The 18,563-nt window shown below is 34.9% G+C and overlaps 1 protein-coding gene across 1 annotated transcript in view; it reads left to right on the top strand.

The window, feature by feature from the left end:
- Positions 1 to 18,563, top strand: part of ADAMTS19 (ADAM metallopeptidase with thrombospondin type 1 motif 19) — a 121,368-nt gene that overhangs the window by 28,223 nt on the left and 74,582 nt on the right. The window contains exon 6 of the mRNA XM_026056969.1: positions 13,071 to 13,176. Within this exon, the coding sequence (XP_025912754.1) occupies positions 13,071 to 13,176 (106 nt within the window). The remainder of the gene's footprint in view (positions 1 to 13,070; positions 13,177 to 18,563) is intronic.

Raw genomic sequence — 18,563 nt, 5'->3', positions numbered from 1 at the left:
AGAGCAGTGAGCCAGGTTTTCACATCAAGAGCTGAATCTGTGGTTTCATACTGTGTTGTAACCAGATACAAAATAGTTAGGCTGCAACAAGTGAGATTGTTTTATTTTTCAGTGTTTTATTTTAAGTGTTTAAAACTTAATTAATCTGAGCAGTAGTAGGGTAACACGGAATAAACCCCTCTGAATGGAGTTTTGATGGCAATTTTTTAATCACTGAGCTTACTTTTAATTACTAACCACTTATCATTTCAAAAAAAACCCCCAAAAAACAACAAAAAAACCCCCAACTCTTTTCTGCTGTAAACAATTGATCAAGAATTTGCTGCTTCAGGCAATTCCTTATCCTCCTTTATTTTAACTTATTTTGATTTGAAGCAGTTAACCAAAGCATTTTAGAAAGTTAAAAGTGAAGAAAAAAACTGTTTTTTCATTTAGTTTCAAGACCAACTTTTGTTTTTTCAGATTATATCATTATATCATATCAAATTATTTATTGTTTTCTTACTAAATCTGTTTTAGCAATATCTTTTAGGAGGCAGTAGGGCTTTGAACATGTTTAGGAAGACTACAAGGTTAATTTTGGTGTTTACATCCAGCTTTGTAAGCTCACAATTTTGAATAGAGTTTAGAAAACCAATGATTGAACTTCAGTTAGCCTGTGTATGTTTTGATTAAATATTAATAATTTTTGAAAATGAAACTCTCTAATTAATCAACATGTAAATAATTTGATATGCAGTATAATTTTGTGTATTTGTTTATAGAGTTGTTAGTAACAGCTATAATGGTATTTATTTGTAAAATAAAAATATAGGATAAATACAAGATAGTATTAAAGATACAAGTATAGGCTAATTACTGAGTAAAATAACTTTATTCAGATACTGTGGTTGTCTTAAAATATCTCTATGGTTGAGGGGTTTTTTTATGCTTTAATAATACTTATCACTTTGCACCAAAGTGCCTGCTATTCTGCATACCCAGGATGTAAATAGTGTTTAAATACTGGAAATGTTTCAGTCTGGTAGTGTAAAAGTGCAACTGGAATTCTTTGTTACTTGTCTACTGTCTTGAATTTTAATGGCTTTTTCTTTTTGCCTTGCAGTTGTAGTTACATTGTTGTATTATAAAAGCAAGGGAGTTACAGTTTGATTTATATGCTAGCAGGACACTTCTGAACTTTTCCAGCTGAATCCTTAGCTTGTGTCATGAAAATCTGTCATTGTGGTTCATCCAATCTCAGCCTGTGAAACTGTTTTCTAACATCCATGAGGGATGAGATCACTAAATGTAAATCTTCCCTGAACTAAGGAAATCTAAGATGTAAACTGCAAAGATTTATTCTTATTTTATTTTACCTTTTCTAATGAAATCAATAGTAGACGTGGGATAGGGATTTCCCACCTGTTACGAAAGCTGGGAACGACTAAGTTCCTTTTCCTTGCTGCTGGAGTGCAGAGTAACCTACATCTGCCAGAGACCCTCAGAGGAGCTCTCCCCATCTGTGGTAGGAGTAATTTGGTAGGAGTAAATGGTGCTGCCGCTAAGCGAGGCACTCCAGGCACCACAGCTTCCTCCTCCTTCACACCAATACTACCACCGTACACGAGAGAAGGTCACGTCAAGGCTAGGGCAGGGCGGCAAGGCACAAATCGGGGCAGCAGTGGACTGCTAAGCTCAGCTTTCTGCTGGCAAAAATTTTTTCACCAGCAGAAAAGGTCTAGTCTAAGCTATCAGATTGCAAGAGATATAAAAAATTAGTGATTTTATGCCCCACTCACTGCATTGAGCAGTGAATCATTTCCTGTGTCCTTTTGTCTGTCTGAGCTGTTGAAAAACTGAGTCAAGCCCAGCTGATATGAGCTTTTAAAGATATCTTTCATTTTCTTCTGGATTTTATGACTTTAATACCTATCTTTTATAGTATCTTTCTTTATGTGAAAAACATTTAGATGAAATACTGTGTGTACATTCATAATGAAATTGTGCAAGTTGGCAACACTATAAATAATCATATGTCTGTAGTCAATTGCTCTCTATATAGTATAGAATGCTAATATATGCTCTATGTTATTTTATGTAAAGAATCACTGTATAGTATTTTTTATTATTTTTATTATTATTTTATAATTTTCTTATGCATACAATTAAATTTTAAAAACAAAATAATATTTGATGTCAAACTCAGTACAAATTAAAGACATTCAAAATATATGGCTGTAAAGTAAGACATACTTGTTATCTAGCTACCTAGTCATTTCTCCAACAGTTTTTTAATAGTTGTTACATATGCTTGCATTTAATATTTTATACTTTCAAAGGAAACATTTATGAAGTAATGTTTGGATAGAGTACTTGCCCTTGTGTAATATCTCATACTGAAAAATCTGAGTACGTTTTACTGGATGGTTTTTCCAAATAAGAGAGGCCAAATAGGTCCTTTTGACTACTACATCAGTTTCTGTGTCTTGTACCTATATAGTGGAAAAATGTTTAGTGCAATGGAATTAGAGAGATCACATAATAAATGCATCATATTTTTCTGAAGTGTGGGATGTGTAGGCAGTGATATGTGGGTGCTTTATTTAAGGAGGAAAGGAAAAGGACTGCACATGTGTAGAGCGCACTGTAGATGATCCATGCAACCTCATCTAGCTTGTCAAAACACAGTGAAAAGTCTGCCCCACAAATACAAGCAGGAAGGAACTGAGGGCCAGGGCCAAGGCTGACTCTTCATCTAATGTCTTTGTGCAGATTTGCTGTTGGAATCCATCTCATAGCTCCCTTTTATGATATTTAAATGGCAACATGTTCTTTTGTGTGTCTGTTTTCAGTCTGTACTGAAGGTTTTATGTTTTCAGGATGATGGGTACCCTACCATGAATGGAACATGAGTTTCTCATCAAAAAAGTCATCCCCTACTCAGCTTGCTCGAGCAGGGGAATAGTCAGGGTCTATCCCTGCACATCTGAGACACGGGAGGCTCTTCCAGTTCTTGATGACCTTGTATCTTGCAGGCTTTCAAAGGGAATTGAATAAAGGATTCCCTGATGGAGGGAAGACCTGATGCCCAATGTTTCAGCTTGCTTTCTCAGAGTCCAGACTCTCTTTGAAGACTATCCCAAAACCTCAAAAAATGTTTGAATCGGAAACGGTTTGCAAGAACACTGAGACATGGTCTTACAGAAGCTCCTCCGGTGCAGGCACAACTTGGGCCCCTGATCACTGACTCTTATTTAGGAGGCATAACTGCTTTCTTCACGTATGCTGATACATCACAAAATTATATAAGCTTAGAGACCTTCATGAAGATGGCATACAGGAGGCTATTTAGAGATAGAAAATAATAGTGGTAATTTTAAATCAAATAGTTTTTTAACTGAAATGGGGTGTAATGGAATACTTCTGCCTTCAATCTCATTTATCAGGAAGATATTAATGAAGCTAGCCATTCTGATCTAGGCAGTGTTTTCTGTGAAGAGGAACAATCAGCTATTTCTTGCACTTCTCTTAGAAAGTATCTAAGCATATCTTAGAAAGTATCTAAGTCACTGGCATCTGCTATAACCAGTGCTAAGATCAGTCATTCTTACAGTGAGTCACTCTTATAATGAAACATAGTGTAACTTCTTCACATGAAAACCTTGATTTCACAGTTTTCATAATTCACAATGTAGTTCACAATTTTCATAAATTTGGCCCTAGAATAATAGACTATTAAAAAAACAGTAATAACAGCCAACCAACACCTCCTTCAATCCCCTTATCTGTGTGGTTAAGCAGGACACACACAAAAGGGAATGCAAACTTCAGAATGATCTAAACGAAAAAGTTAACTTTTTTATTTAAGGCAGTAAAAGTAAAATAAAGCTGTTATCTCTAATTGCTTGGTTGTAATGAAGATGAAAACAGGTTGCATCCTATCTCTTGAGACATTTCAGTTGGGGAAAACTTTGGTGCTATAGTATTTATTGGATGGAATAAGATACTGTTTTTTTCTGTTTTTTACCTTCTTGGCCTAATTCTTCCCCTCTACTTTTTTTTTTTTTTTTTTTAATATAGTATTGCCAGGAATAATTTGAAAATGTTTCCAATACTGAAAAAAATCTTTCAGAATTACGTAGGTTTTTTTTTAATTGTGGAATCTTAAATTTAAAAAGTTAAATTTTAGCTACAAAATGCATACAAAAACCCTATGATAATTTTAATAAATAAAATGATTTTTGAAATTAAGCATGAAATCATGAAATGTGGTTTACAGGAATCGCTCAGATTACAGAAAAGGAAGAAATGTATTACTATACCATTGTACTGTTTTTCAGGGAACATTTTGCTCACAGTGCATTAGGATTATTTACTAATTAAATACCTTAAAGTGTGTGAGTTTTCTGTAGACATCTCCAAGAAACTTATTTCCTGTGCAGAAGTAAAGAAACTATATAATGAAGAGGAATGCAATAGCTGAATAGAAAAAACAAAGATAGGATAGTAACAATTTTACATTACTATCCAATAGAATCATTTTCATAGCACAGATGAAATAAATCACAAAGGAAAACAGAATTGTCTTGTTTTCTTCACGTTTTGTGATAGACATGAATGCAAGCCTGACAGAGGTGTTTTGGCATGAGAATGATATTGCCTCGTGTGTGATTTCTGATCTGCTTGTTGCATAGTACTGGCAGGAGGGGAAGAAGGCATCATGAATTAAATTTTAGAAAAATCAAATTAATAGGGTATCAAGGCTGGATTTCTTGTAAGAGCAGGAAGAGCATTGGTGATATGTTATGATTAGATCAAATAAGAACAGAGAATTGATGTTACACAAGCCTTGGAAGCATATTCATAAAAAAGTGGTTTGACGGAATGGAAAGAGACACGAGAAGAACTCAAAGGGGCTGCAGCGGGCAGGGACGTACAGAGCAGGAGGGTGGCTTTAGCAGCTTCACACCACGTGAACTGGAGGTTTGAAGTGTAGCTGTCAGGAAAGTGAGACGAGAGATAAGCACCTGGATGAATATTTTTGCTATGCAGATGGAGTGACGTTATAATTCTTAGTTACCTTTATTTTACTTTTTACTCTGTGATGCTAATATATGTTGACCCAAGTGTACAGAGAAGGAGGCTTTTAGTATTTAGAAATCTCCTAAAGTGAAAACACACTTTACAGGAATGAAAGCATTTTTGACATTTAATTGGATCATCTTACATAGCATGAAAATACCTATTCGTAGAAATTTCTTATGGGCAAAGTGTCAGGTTTTCTTAGGAGCAGAATAAGAGACAGCCAGCATTTGCATTAAAATAGGAGTGCAAGAAATATTTTTTTTGTAATTTGCCAAAGAAAAAAAAAAGGCAGAAAGCATTTAATCCTGTTGATGTCTATGCTCAAGTTTTAAGATCAACACTTTTTTTTTTTTTTTTGGGTAAAGGTTTAATAAGTTATCTACATTTCCATTTAGAAAATAAAGGGTAGTTTTGGAATAGTCTGTCAAAGCAGAGGAACTTTTAAAGTACCCTTACTATATTTGTATCTTCTCTGGAAGTCTAAAATGTACCCTTACATCAACATATTTATTAACATACTGTTTTGTGCAGTGTGCTTCCTGCTTCCTTGGATCAGGGCCCTTGGTATTAAATGAGGAGGCTATTTTATTTTATTTTATTTTATTTTACTTGAAAATAAAATGATCGTTTGATGTGTTCCGGACATTTTAAAACCAACCAAGCTTTTCTGAATATAGTTTTTATAAAGATATGCTTAAAATAGTGCTTACATTGGAAAAAAAAATTGTAATTTAAACACTTGGCGTGGGCAGCAAAGTGTGCAATAGCAAAGCTGTAACAAATTATTAGAAAAGGTCATCTCCTTCATAAAATGAAGTCAGTTTATATTTCTTAATGTTAGCAAGTGTTCAAATGGTAATTCCTTGTACTACTAACCCTACTCTGGTATTCTTGGAAAGCTAAACTTCCACTTGCCTTTTTGGCAAAGAGATCTCCCTTTTGAGTTTGGTCTACAGTTCGCAGCCCTGACTTTTCCTTTTAAAGTCATATTGCAGCAGAAGCTGCTGCTTCAAAGTTTGTAAACCTCTAAAAAAAAGTTTTGCACAACGTATTTATGCTAGGCTAGAATATTAACTTGTTCCCCTCTTTCTGTGAAAGTTAACCACTTTTAAATTCTTGCCACAGTGAAAAGGCATCATTAAATCTGTGCCATGCATTCCTTACAGACTTCTGAATAAACCATAGCAGATAAAACAGTCATCAGGTAATTTGATCATTTAAGATATCTGTTCCCCTATAGCAGATGTTTTATGTCTCCAAAAATGTTTTAAAAGGAAATATGTAGGACTGATAGTCATTTTCTCCTGTGACCCTACTGTTGTTACAGTGAAACATTTCTTTTTAAGAGCATCTGAAGAATAATTTTTCTTTATAAAGAACACAAAGAATTTCCCACTTTCAAGAATGCCTCCGTCTCTCAGGCTTTCACTTGGCAACATAAAACACAGATAGTCACTTTGTATCCCAAATGCTCATAGTGCTCCTGCTTGCTTCCTGACAGGATTAAGAGCTACCATATGCTCTGAAACTAGGTTGGTTTCCAGCCCCTGAACAGGACATATCTCAAACTGAAAGCAGTAGGGAATGAAATGTATTTTAGAAAAGGGCAACTCTGCATGGATGCTGTGTAGAACAATGTTACTTTTGCTCCCATCCTTTGAAAGAACATATTGTCTGTGAGGAGTAATGAAATACAAAAGGTAAACTTTTCTTTTTTTTCAAAATAAACAAGTAGCACAAAGTGTATCAGCTGTGGAGAAAAAAATAGAAAGTTTTCATATGGGCTAAGTAAAGATCAGAAAAAGGGAAAACATAGAATGTATATTTGCACAGAAATGTAGAGGTGATAGCCCAAAATGTATTTCCTTCCAATGATCTTTGTATGTGTATATAAGAAAGTAATAGAAAACAATAATAACTTTGCATCATAAAGAAGAAGTTCTTGTTCCTGTTCCACTGAAGCAAATCTGAAGATCAGGAGTGCCATGTGCTTAGATGTCATCAGGAGTGAAAATAGCTAGTTCACACAAATGTCTTGCTCTGTTCATTTTTCCCCTAGGAAAAAATGTGGTCACCAGGATGGGTTGATGGAAAAAGTTACAAAAACAGCCTGAAAGACTGCAGAACAACATTATCACGTGGCCCATTTGTAAAGGAAATGTAGTGGAAGAACAGGTTACAAAGCACAGAAAGCAGTTTAGAGTTGTCAGAGATGCTTCAGGTGGGGTACCACAGTGTTGACTCTCATCACCTCCACCACAGGTTGGTATGGTGACAAGTGTTTTGTCAATCTACAGAAACAGGCCTTTATTGTAGGAAATGGGCACCAACTCTTAAGCTGGTACGCATGCAAAGTAAACTGAATATCCTGTATATTAGTCCAGTGCATCAGTGAAAAGCATGTCATCAAGACAATGCACTGATTTGGTGAAAGGTCTTCTGAAGTGACTGATGCTCACCTTGAAACCTGTTTCTGGCTTTCCAGGTAACAAGCTTCAGCTTTACTTTGGAAAGCCCCAATTCAGTTTTTTCTTGCCAAACAGGTTAAGTGTCTCCTTTTCAAAGTCACATGTTGTAGATCTGGAAGATTTCATAAGGCACACTAAAAATTTACCCAGTGGGAACCTTTATTGTATAGGTCTTAAAAATAGACTTTCCTATTTTTGTCCAAAAAATTAAACCTTTTTTAATGGAGATCAAGAATATTAATAATTTTCTATACCACGTAACAGTGAACATGCAAAAAAGATCTAGAAATCTCTAGAAAAATTGTTTATGCAAATCATGTGTTGAGGAAGTTAGAGTAATGGGTCAAACCAGTTCAGGTTCTCAGAAGAAGGCTGAGTTATTGTTTAGAAGTATTAAATCTGATTTTTCCGTCATTGTGACAGTATTTCAAAGTATGAAGCAAAGAAAATCTTTATTGCACATTACTGTGTATCTTGTGATTTTTATCTTTTGTTCTGAAACAGAATAGCTTAGGACTTCTTTGTCTTCTACTAGAATTATTCATGATTTAACCAAGTTTTCTTCTATTTCTTTATTAGAGGTACAAAAGTAATGATTGTGGACAGTTCTCTGAGAGCATTGGCTCACTAATCAGCTGTGTAAACTGACTGTTAGGATTGACTAGGAAAGAACAGAAAACCACAGCAAAAACATAATTCTGGTCCTTTTAAAATTTATAGTACACATGCAGTTTGACAATGGCCACTTGTGTCAGAAAGAGTGTAGCAGAGCAAGAAAAGCCAAGGTATGCAGATGGCTACAAGATGATGAAAAAGTGTGGTTGGCTTCTGCCAGAGGAAGGGCTACATATACTAGAACTTTTCAGTTTGTCATAGTGATAGCTGATGGAGATCTCTAAAGACATAAATGGCTTGGAAAAGATTAATAGAGCATTATACTTGAGCAAGAATGCTTGCAATGCAATAGTTAAAACAGAGAAAAATGTATGGTTGCGCACAATTACATTCTGGAGCTGTTTGCCACAGCATGTTATGGACTCAAACCTTAAAACAGGTTAAGAAGGAGTAGCCAAATTCATAGACAATAAATGCCTTGGTGGCTATTAAAGATGACAGTATGGAAGTAGCCTCTAGCTCAGGGGGTCCCTGCAACACTGTCAGCAAAGGCTGGGAGTGGATGCTGGGGAAAGCTCACTTCTGCCTAGTTTGTATAATGTCTCTGGAAATATTTGCCATTGGCCACTGTTGGGGACAGAATATTAGTCCAAGCTGGTCTCTGAGACACATCAGGAAGTTCATTATTAATCTCGAAAGAGAAATTTTCCATTGCACATTTAAAATTTGTTCATGCATGTTTGGCGTATCTGTATACATTGATATTCTGTCCCTGTTTTGAGAATTTTCCCCCACTCTTAATCCTTAAAGTGCAGCAGTGACCTTAAGGAAGAGGGATAAAGTTCACAGTCCATTATTAAACACTTAACCACGTATTTATTACATATTGATGAATTATTTTTCTGGAACCTTTACTTTTTCTACAAAGATTTTCGTAAATCAAACAAAGTAATGAAAATTTGGGTTATGTGCGCACTTATTTACATAAAATGCATCAGAAGCTGATTCGTCTTTATCCTATTCAGGGGGGTCAGGCCTGTGGAAAGCTTTTTACTTCCTTTCCTTAAGGAAAGCGTCTGGGCTGCTTAAAAAAAAAAAAAAGTTAGAAGTAATCAAGTTCACTTCAGTACTATCTTTTACGCTCACAGGTCCATTGATTTGCCAACTCAAATGCTTAAGTTTGTATCAAAGCTGAGTGTACCTGGGCATTCAATTGCAGTAGCTTACCTAGGTTTTGCAGATAATCAAATAATTCAAACTAAGATCATGTTGCATATTGTAGCATGACACCTTGTGACAAGCACAGATTTTTTTTTTTGAATGTTTGTGGTTCAAATTGTCACCAGTTGTTCTGCACATCTGTCCATTACAGGTTTAGCTGTGTTTTATCAGTATCTTACATGGCTGTTTTTGAAGCTTGAGGAAAATTTTTTCTAAGAGATTCTATGTATATAAATACTATTTTTATTCATAGTGTGTACTTAGGGAATATCAGTTGTTATGTGTGGGAAAAACAGAACCACTGTTTATGAAGTTCCTTTAAAAATAGTAGCATGCTTGAAATGATATCTAATGTGCATTCATCAGTATTGGCATGCTTCATTAACTTACCTAGATGATGCAGTAGACATTGGATATCTGTTCTCTTTTACTGTTAGACGTCTTGGTCAACTTTGACAATCTTGACTGACAGATAGCACAGATATTTTAGTTGGTAACATGTTTAAGACAGTATCTCTGTGAGCTGAACAGTGCTTTTCATCAGAAAAGTTGTAAATGTATGTCTATTTTGATACAGTAAATAGTGTTGAGGATGTGATGAGTATGTTAATTAAAACAACAGGAAACTTTAAAGAAAAATTATGATGTTACATAGTGTGAAATGTAAAACATCTCCATGGGTAGCAGTAGTGGTAGTAGTAATAAAGCACTGCTTTGACTTTGGCAAAAGTAGTACTTTTCTGAAGCAGCATGTATTTCATTTGGATAGTTATGTACTTGATAAGAAAATGTAGTCATTGTAGTGATTCTTCTAGTGTATGGTGGTAAAGCTTGACTCTCTTAATTGATATTGCATATATCTTACTCTGCATTAACTTGAGAAATACTTATCCACAGAGTAAAGTCATTTTAATAATTTACATTTGGCATGTATCCACTGGGTGCTGTTTTTTGTTTTGAAACAGGTTTCTGTGTAGACAGATAATAGGTTTGTTCCTTAAATGGTCAGTGAGATGATGTTACTGCTTTCTAGCCAGCACTTATCAGGTGCTAAGCATGTTAATTTGAAGCTGTGTGGTGAGCCCATGGGTTCTTTTGGAATAGCTTAATCATAACAAGAGAGCGATTGTTCAGGTTTTTTTCTTGTGGACTTAACCCTGGAGCAGTTCCAGCTGTGTTAATAAGCCACAGGAAGCTGTAGTGAATGTACATATATTTAAAGAAGAAATTCTTTCTTCTACCTAATGCTGAGAGTGCTAAGCAAGAGCAGCTGCTTGCTGAAGTCGGTTTCCTTTTCCCTGCACGTGAAATTAATAACCAAGGACAAGACATGAAACTCGTTCACGGCTAGTAGTTGGCTGATCTACATCCAGTGGCTGCTATTTGATGTGGCTTTCATGTATAAGGTCGACTTTGTTTGATAAGCAAAAAGTCATAAAGCATTAATTGCATTTGATGTTTTTGGACGTTTCCAGAATCAGAAATCTAATTTAATCTAAATGAAATGCAGGTCTTATGTTTCATATGTTGCACTCAAAGAGATCAAGCATAAACAGTCTCGGTCGTATATATTGGGTGTCATTGAAAATGCTTACTACTGATTATTGCTTTTTCTGAATAATAGGTGTGAAACTTGCAGTGTACCTAGTAATTTGGGGATATTTTATGCTGCCAGGGCAGACAGGATAGAGAGAACATAGGAAACTGATAGTACTCATCCTGTGGTGTGGAAAGATACTGCTCATGTACTTGAACCTGCCCTTTGAGAGGCTGAGAGAAGGCCAGGGGACAACTTTTCCCTGGGGAAGAGTGGAGAGCGTCGGTTTTCAGCTGATTTTCAGCATCTACAGACAGAGGGAGATTTGGAAATTTCCTTTCCTTAGGTCCCAGCACCTAAGATTTATCCAGTGGAGGTTAGCCATCCTCCATAGGGAAGGTACTTTTGAACAGTCTTCAAGAAACTTTATGGTAACAGGAATGCCCACAACCCTTCAAAATGCAGCACTGCATTTTGTCTATAGTGAGGTATTTTTTTCTCTTTTGTTTCAGCACTTTGCAAATTCATTGGTGTTGGCAGAAGTCCGAGCTCTAACGTATGCTTCTTTTCAGTACTGTTATCAATTCTACTCCTACTCAGAGCTACATCATTAAAAAAAACCTCTTTCTTTTCAGTTTACTCGCTAAACTGGAAACCTAAAAGAAAATGCACACAATTGTGGATCTACCAGACACAAAATGCTCTTGGAACAATTTTTTGAAATTTTCTTTTTATTTCAGCCACTGAAGCATAATGTTTGGAATAAAATATTACATTTCAGAGTCTTTTTTTACTTCTCTCATTTTCTAAACAGTTATTATAAATTGTGTTTATACTTAGACACTTAGCATGAGGTATCATTTGAAGAACTTAAATTTTTTTTGCTTTGAACATGTTTTGCCCTTTTTTGCAGTCCCAGTTGCTTTTACCCTTACTCCATTTTTTCTCCTTTCTTTGACAAAGTAATAGTAAAATGCAAAATATTCCACCTCATTCTAATCTATTTTGTGATCATTTTGTTCAGTCCTGAGCAATATTTTTTTACATATGAGCTCTATGTCCAAAAGCTTTCAGCCAGCTGTGTTGAGAACGACACTGCCGAGCTAATGATGGGGCTACTACTTGAAATTCATGTTGTGGATGAGGCATTGTGTTTGCAGRATGACAAGTACTTGGATTGTAAGAAGAATGACTTTTATCTTGTGATATGATAACTTAGAATGCTAATTATGACTAAATGTCAAACACTGTCAAACATTTCAAACTTGACCTYTGTATCCAAACATCCAGCAAACATGTTAATCCAGAGGGCAACGTTCCTTTGAAAGGATGTTCCTGGGAATTAGCCCAAACACTTGAAAGAGCATTTTGATTGCTTACTCCAAGATTTCAAACAATGAGTGGCTAATGTAGGTCCCATTAAATGTATTTATGCCTTAAAAAAATGACTGTTGCACAAATTAAGCTCTGTGTTGCTCAAGATTTTACAGTTACAGATGTTCTGCTTTTTGGAAACTTGAATTTGAACTCAATAGTCTACCTTTTAGGCTTCTACTTAATGAAAAAGTTAGGTATTAGATAATAGAAGTATTTTAACATTTATAATAAATGTTTTTGTCAGACTGCAGCCTACTAAGAATTTTACTTGTTCAGTGACGTTCAACTACTTTATACATTTTTTGAATCATATAACATGCTGAATACCATATTTGTATTTAACAATGATAATGTATTGGGACAGTTTGTACATTTTACATTCTCTTCTTCTGAGTCTATCAAAGGAATACCTGTTCAGATTTGTGTATTGTTATTGTAAACATCTGTTTTCATTTACAATAATATTGGTATCCATATTTGTGTTCTATCACGTCTTATTAAGGTACCTAGCCACACTTTTAAACAATACATTTCCTACACGTTGCAGTCTGTGTAATCAGGTAATGTTACCACTGCTTGTGATTTCTTTTCTAACTTTATCCACTTCTGTGCTAAAATCAGTCATTGTAGTTTACAAGCAAGTAAACCATTGCAGGTACCTGTTTATGTATTTGGATGGTTCTGACCACAATAAGGTTTTAGTCCTGTTTGGGGCCTGTGATACCTCATGTGTGCATTTAGTAATAATAATAAAAATCATTGATCATGGTGTTTATGTTTCCTAGGTATAGCATATTTGAGTGGAATGTGCAGTGAAAAACGAAAATGTATTATTGCAGAGGACAATGGTCTGAATCTCGCTTTTACCATTGCTCATGAAATGGGTCACAAGTAAGTACATGGATAACAAGCCCTAATATTTGTTAGGGTGTAATATTACTGACTGTGATTTACTTTTTTGTTGATTATGTACTTGTGCTTTTCCTTTTTTCTTTTAAGGTGGCTTTTGATTTTGATTAAAAGCTTTGGAAATCCATGGTTTTGTAATAATTAATAATAATAGTGATATGTRTTGATATATAACATGTAAGTCAAGAAAATGTTTACAGCTCTGAGTAATACAGGAATCTTTATAGCTACACAATAATTAAACTAGTTGGAAGGACTAACTTAGTCTAGAGGAAAAACAGGTGCCTCCAGATTTTTTTTTCTTTTGGGACTGTGGTATTATGTATCAGATCCAGCTCTGAATATTGTTGCCAGCAGACATTTTAATGAGATCATGAGTTGGAAGAGCCCTTATTTGAATTTGGCATTCTCAAGATACTTCCCATTAAAACATATAATGGTCATCGGTCATTGCAACATTAATTTTGGGTTTTCCCCCTCCACTTATTAGAAAAAAAAAGACAAGGTGAAGGTGAAGAAAATTACCCTTCACGATCTGTTGTTTTTACTCATTACACAGACCAGGAGGAACACTTTGGAGCAAAAGTGAAAAAATCCATTGCAAATCAAATTAGTTAATGAAAGTTGTATTCAGTTCTTGGTTCAGTACTTTTTAAAGAAAAATAAACAAGAAAGTTTGTATTAAAAAAGCAGAAGGGAGAATGTTAATCTGCCATTTTTACCTGTAGCAACTGTTCCAGGTATTAGTGTATACATTTTTAGAAAAGCACTTCAGAGTAACAATGGAGAAAAATAATTTGTTAAATCCTTTGAAGCTCAGACCCTCTGAAAGTTGAGTGTTGGGTGCCTTCAGACAAACACTCTAAATTAAAAGTGATTTTGTTTAAATTTGGTCAGAGCTGTCTGAGAATGGAGGTCTAATGTTGAAACATAATTGATTACAAAAAAGAATTAGAACTTAAAATATTTCTATTTAAAATTTCTCATGGGAGCAAAATAAGCAATTTTAGTGCAGTTATATTACTTGGAGAAGAGGGATGAAATTAATGAAATTAATCTTTTTTTTTTTTTGAGTTTTTGTTACTGCAGAAAGCAACTCTAGGCTAATAGAAGCCAGCTTGTTTGAGTGATAGTTATGATAAAGGAAAGATTTTTTCAAAAGAAAGATTTGTTGGTGTCTTGTAGCCACACACTGTCACCTTTTTTTCACTGTAGTATTTGCCAACATTAGAAGGGTGGGGACGGAGGAAGACTCATTTCCTACACACTTGCTCTTTTGCCAGTAAACCAAGGACAGGGGGAAAGAAACAGTAAGTGAATGTGATCTGTAGATAAATTAATTGAAGGAGTAAATTAGCAAATTATTTGAAACACATATGATAAAATCAGAGAACAATAAGTAATGCTTTTTGCCCTGCACAATAAAAATCTTTTTAGAGAATACATAACTTGGCAGTGGAGTTACTGGAGTTGGAAAAAAGAGGCATCTAGATCAACAAAAAATGTAACACCTTATGCTTCCTGAGAAATGCTGATATACAGACTCCTGCTTTTGGAATACAGGAACGAGTTATAAAGATCTTGCAAAGTTATGTGAGATGCATATGTTCTGCATAAGCAAACTTGAGAATGTAGGATATTGATCTTATAAAGAGGGTTTTGCCTTGCAGCACTTTCAGTCCTATCTTTTGACACTCAGAATGGCTGCTGGACACAAAATAACGTCCAGCACAAGTTAAAGTTGATATGGAGGCCCACTGTAGCTGTTATCAATAGTCCTGGCAGGTCTCCCAAGGCTACTGCACAAGCCAGGCTCTCTGGCCCTCGTTACATTTGGTCCTCAGCTGGGAATCTTTTTATAGCTTTGCTTTGCTGTGGGGCTGAGGAAAAGAAAGGATGTAGCATGACCTTCCTGGAAGGACAGAAAAGCTCAATTGCTGTTACACGAATCCTGAGGAAAAGTGTTACAGAATACACTTTAAAATTTCAGAACTTTCAAATCCCTCCATGTGCGTTCAAAGAAATTTGGAAATATACATCATGATCAGGTCCCAGTTATCTTATTCTCACAGTAATGGCATGTGGATGTCCTCAGAGAAAACATTGCCTTTCTCTGTGTGTACTCTAATAGACATTTAAAAACAATGGAAACAAAGAATAAACCAAGTGTTGTTTGGTAGTAAAGGACAGGATGCTATTTGAACCATGCATTTCTTCTAGAAGTTCAACCTCATGAAGGCTAGAAACAAGCCGAGTAGATACAAATTGGGAGGACTATCATGAAAATGAAAGAGCAGATAGCCAGAGATGTATAAACAGCTGTCACAAAAACGTGAAAATAGATTAGAGAGGCACTCTGCATTGCAAAACACTCGCACTCAGCTTGATCTCAGTTCCATTATGCAGCCAGAGTCTTTAACTTTTGTAATCTAAACTAGATTCTTTCAAAAAAGAAAGTAAAGTGGTATTTCGGAGAGTTGTTTTCTCTGCCTATCTCCATCTGCTGCTCCAGCTCTACTGACTGCAAGAAAGCATACTAGTGGTAGTTGACTCTTTGGGAAAGGAGAGAGAAAACAACAACAACAAAATGGAGACAAACATTTGAATGGAGATCCTGTTCAAAAGGACCTAAATATTTTTTTGCCCAGAGAATCAATTGAAGCTAGAATATTTCTCAGAGATCTGTCTTGCCCATTCTTAAAAACTTTCATGGAAGTAGAGATTAAATGATCACCATCTAGACCAGCTATAAATCTTTCAGTTTTTCAACATGAGTCACGTGTTCTAGAAAATTTTCACAAACTCCTTCTGGATCATCAAGTGACTTGACTATTGCCTTCTTTTTATCTAATATCATTAACCATCCTAGCTTCTCCTGATGTTGTGAAGAGAGACCTATCAAACTGCATAGGATAAGCAAAAACTAGTTCTCAAACAAAATGAAAATATGAGGCAAAGCGCCTTAATTTTTTCCTGTACAACACATAAATATAATTGCCTGTAAATTACTATTTGAATAAATTCAAAATACGTGCAAAATAAATGTTGCGGTTTTTCATTGGTCAATCTAAGAACATAAGGAAGTATGGACATAAAGAAATGAATACATTCACAAAAGTTTGTCATTATTTTGAGGAATGTCATTGAAGTACCTTTGAAAAAATGTAAAAGTTTAATTTTGGAGGGTTTGTTTTAACACGCCAAACTCCTTACTATCGTATATGTATTTGAAATTCATTTGTTTCTGATGAAATCTCATGATCATCTGTAAACTCATAATAGAAGCATTCTGCAGAGCTGAGATGGCACTGACATCAATCTCACAATTCTGGATTTTGGTATACCCCCTCTACCTCCAAATCTTCTTTACTCCTGAAGCACAATGTGTATTTACATATTAAAACAGTACATATGGCTTATGGATGCATAGAACATGTGTATAATACATAATATGTGGGTATACTTTAGAGCATACTATTGTCTCTGAAGTCATTGCTAACTTCCTACTGATTTTGTGCCTCCAATGGGACACACTGGGCAGGTCGTTAGCTGCCAGTTAAACACAGAATTTTTAGAAACCCTGTTAGATATATAGCTGCGCTTTTGCAAATGCACACAATGTTCACTCCTAAAGTGCAGCTTAATAGATTGCTCCTTACAGACAAAATACCTTAAGTGTTTTAGAATGTTTTTCATTAGGTTTGCTTGCTGAGTAACACAGTTGAGCAATTATAATTATATTAAATACTTTTAATACGTGGATATTTATTAAGTGTTGCTCTGTGGTTTTATCAGTTTCTCTAGTGAGTCAATAATAGAACAATTAATGAAAATATAATTCTGATTCATAGCTTTGTTAGCCCAGATTTATATCTGGATAACTCTATTCATACTGCATTGGTTAACATTGTTTAAAATTGAAAAAAAACAGAATTGGAAACAGGCCTTTGGTCTGTAGGGAAAAAAATACTGGCATAAGTAACTGATCAGTACCAAGTCAGCTTTAAGAGAAAAGGTAGGAATATTTAAAGAAATGACTAGGTACATTATTCATTGAGCTACAGCCAGGTTGACTGAAAAAGAATTAAAACATGATTATTTTGAATGAAATACAATGGAAATCTAATCTTTATGTGGTAATAATGTAGTGCCTTTGTTTTAGCTCTAGATATGTGGGTATAGATTCTCTTTTATTCACACTGACAGATAATGTTGTAGGTCAGCAACTGATTTTTTGAGCTCCATGTTGAAATATTAAGAGCCTTTTCATGTTATCAGAGATAAAAACCTGTAATGCATTAATGGATTTGATTATTACAATTGTTACCTTTTTTTACTTTTTAACTAGTACTATTACTATTATTACTTATTACTTATCACTTTTTTACTAGTGTTATTACTATTATTACAATAAATCTACTGAGCAATTAGGAAATGATACAATGTTGTCATAAATGATAATGGATTAAAAGGCGTAGTTTCCATATGGAGAACTGAGAGGACAAGAGAAGGAATGATGCTATTTCAGTTGCCAAATAACTTGTATGTTTTCATTTTACTTACATGAGTTCTGTGTATGGGAGTGTGCCTGCTTCTTAAGTGTGGGGAGACGAAGGATGTATGTGAACTGCGGTATCTCAGAACACATGTAAAATAATAAGCGTGTGCTCTAAGGGTACCCTAAAAGTTGTTCTACATAGCTGAAAGACCTACTGGCAGTATTTCTTGGAATCAGTTTTATACACATCAGAATTTTATTTCTGGGAAGATTTTTGTGAAATATGACACATGGCTTCCTTCAGCATTTAGGATATTCTACCAGGTATTTTGTATTTTCAAACAAGAAATCTGTGGATTTCTTCAAACAGCTACTTGATAACTCAGAAACCAATAACCTACTTTAACCTATTTTAAACAACCGTGTGAAATATGGTGGAACATGAAGAGAGTTTTAAACATGAGTCTAGGAAATGCTAATGAAGCACAAGTGTCTCCAGTCTTTTTCGTGATCACTTTCCGCAATGTGATAACAAACACCATAAAATCAACAATAATAAAAGGCAATGCTAAACTGAGCACTGTCTGCTAGTCTTAGTGAATGAGTTGCTACATGTGGAGTCAGGATCTCATTAAATTAACTTAAGAAAGGACTATCCTGAGATTTGTAGGCTGAAAAAAGAATTTTATAATTGAATTTGTGTTTAACAAGAAACAAGATTAGCACATGGAAAGCAGTGGTAGTAAATCAAGTTTGTTAAAGTTCTTCCGTATCTGGAAAACCATCTAATCACACAGGTATAATGAGAAACTTCAGTAACAATAGTGGTTAAACAGAACAGGATTTTTTTAAACCTCTGTTTTTTGTATGT

The sequence above is a fragment of the Apteryx rowi genome, unplaced genomic scaffold (genome assembly GCF_003343035.1).
Source record: "Apteryx rowi isolate R43461 unplaced genomic scaffold, aptRow1 scaffold_135, whole genome shotgun sequence".
Classification (NCBI taxonomy): Eukaryota; Metazoa; Chordata; class Aves; order Apterygiformes; family Apterygidae; genus Apteryx; species Apteryx rowi.
This window is presented reverse-complemented; position numbering and strand designations above follow the sequence as displayed.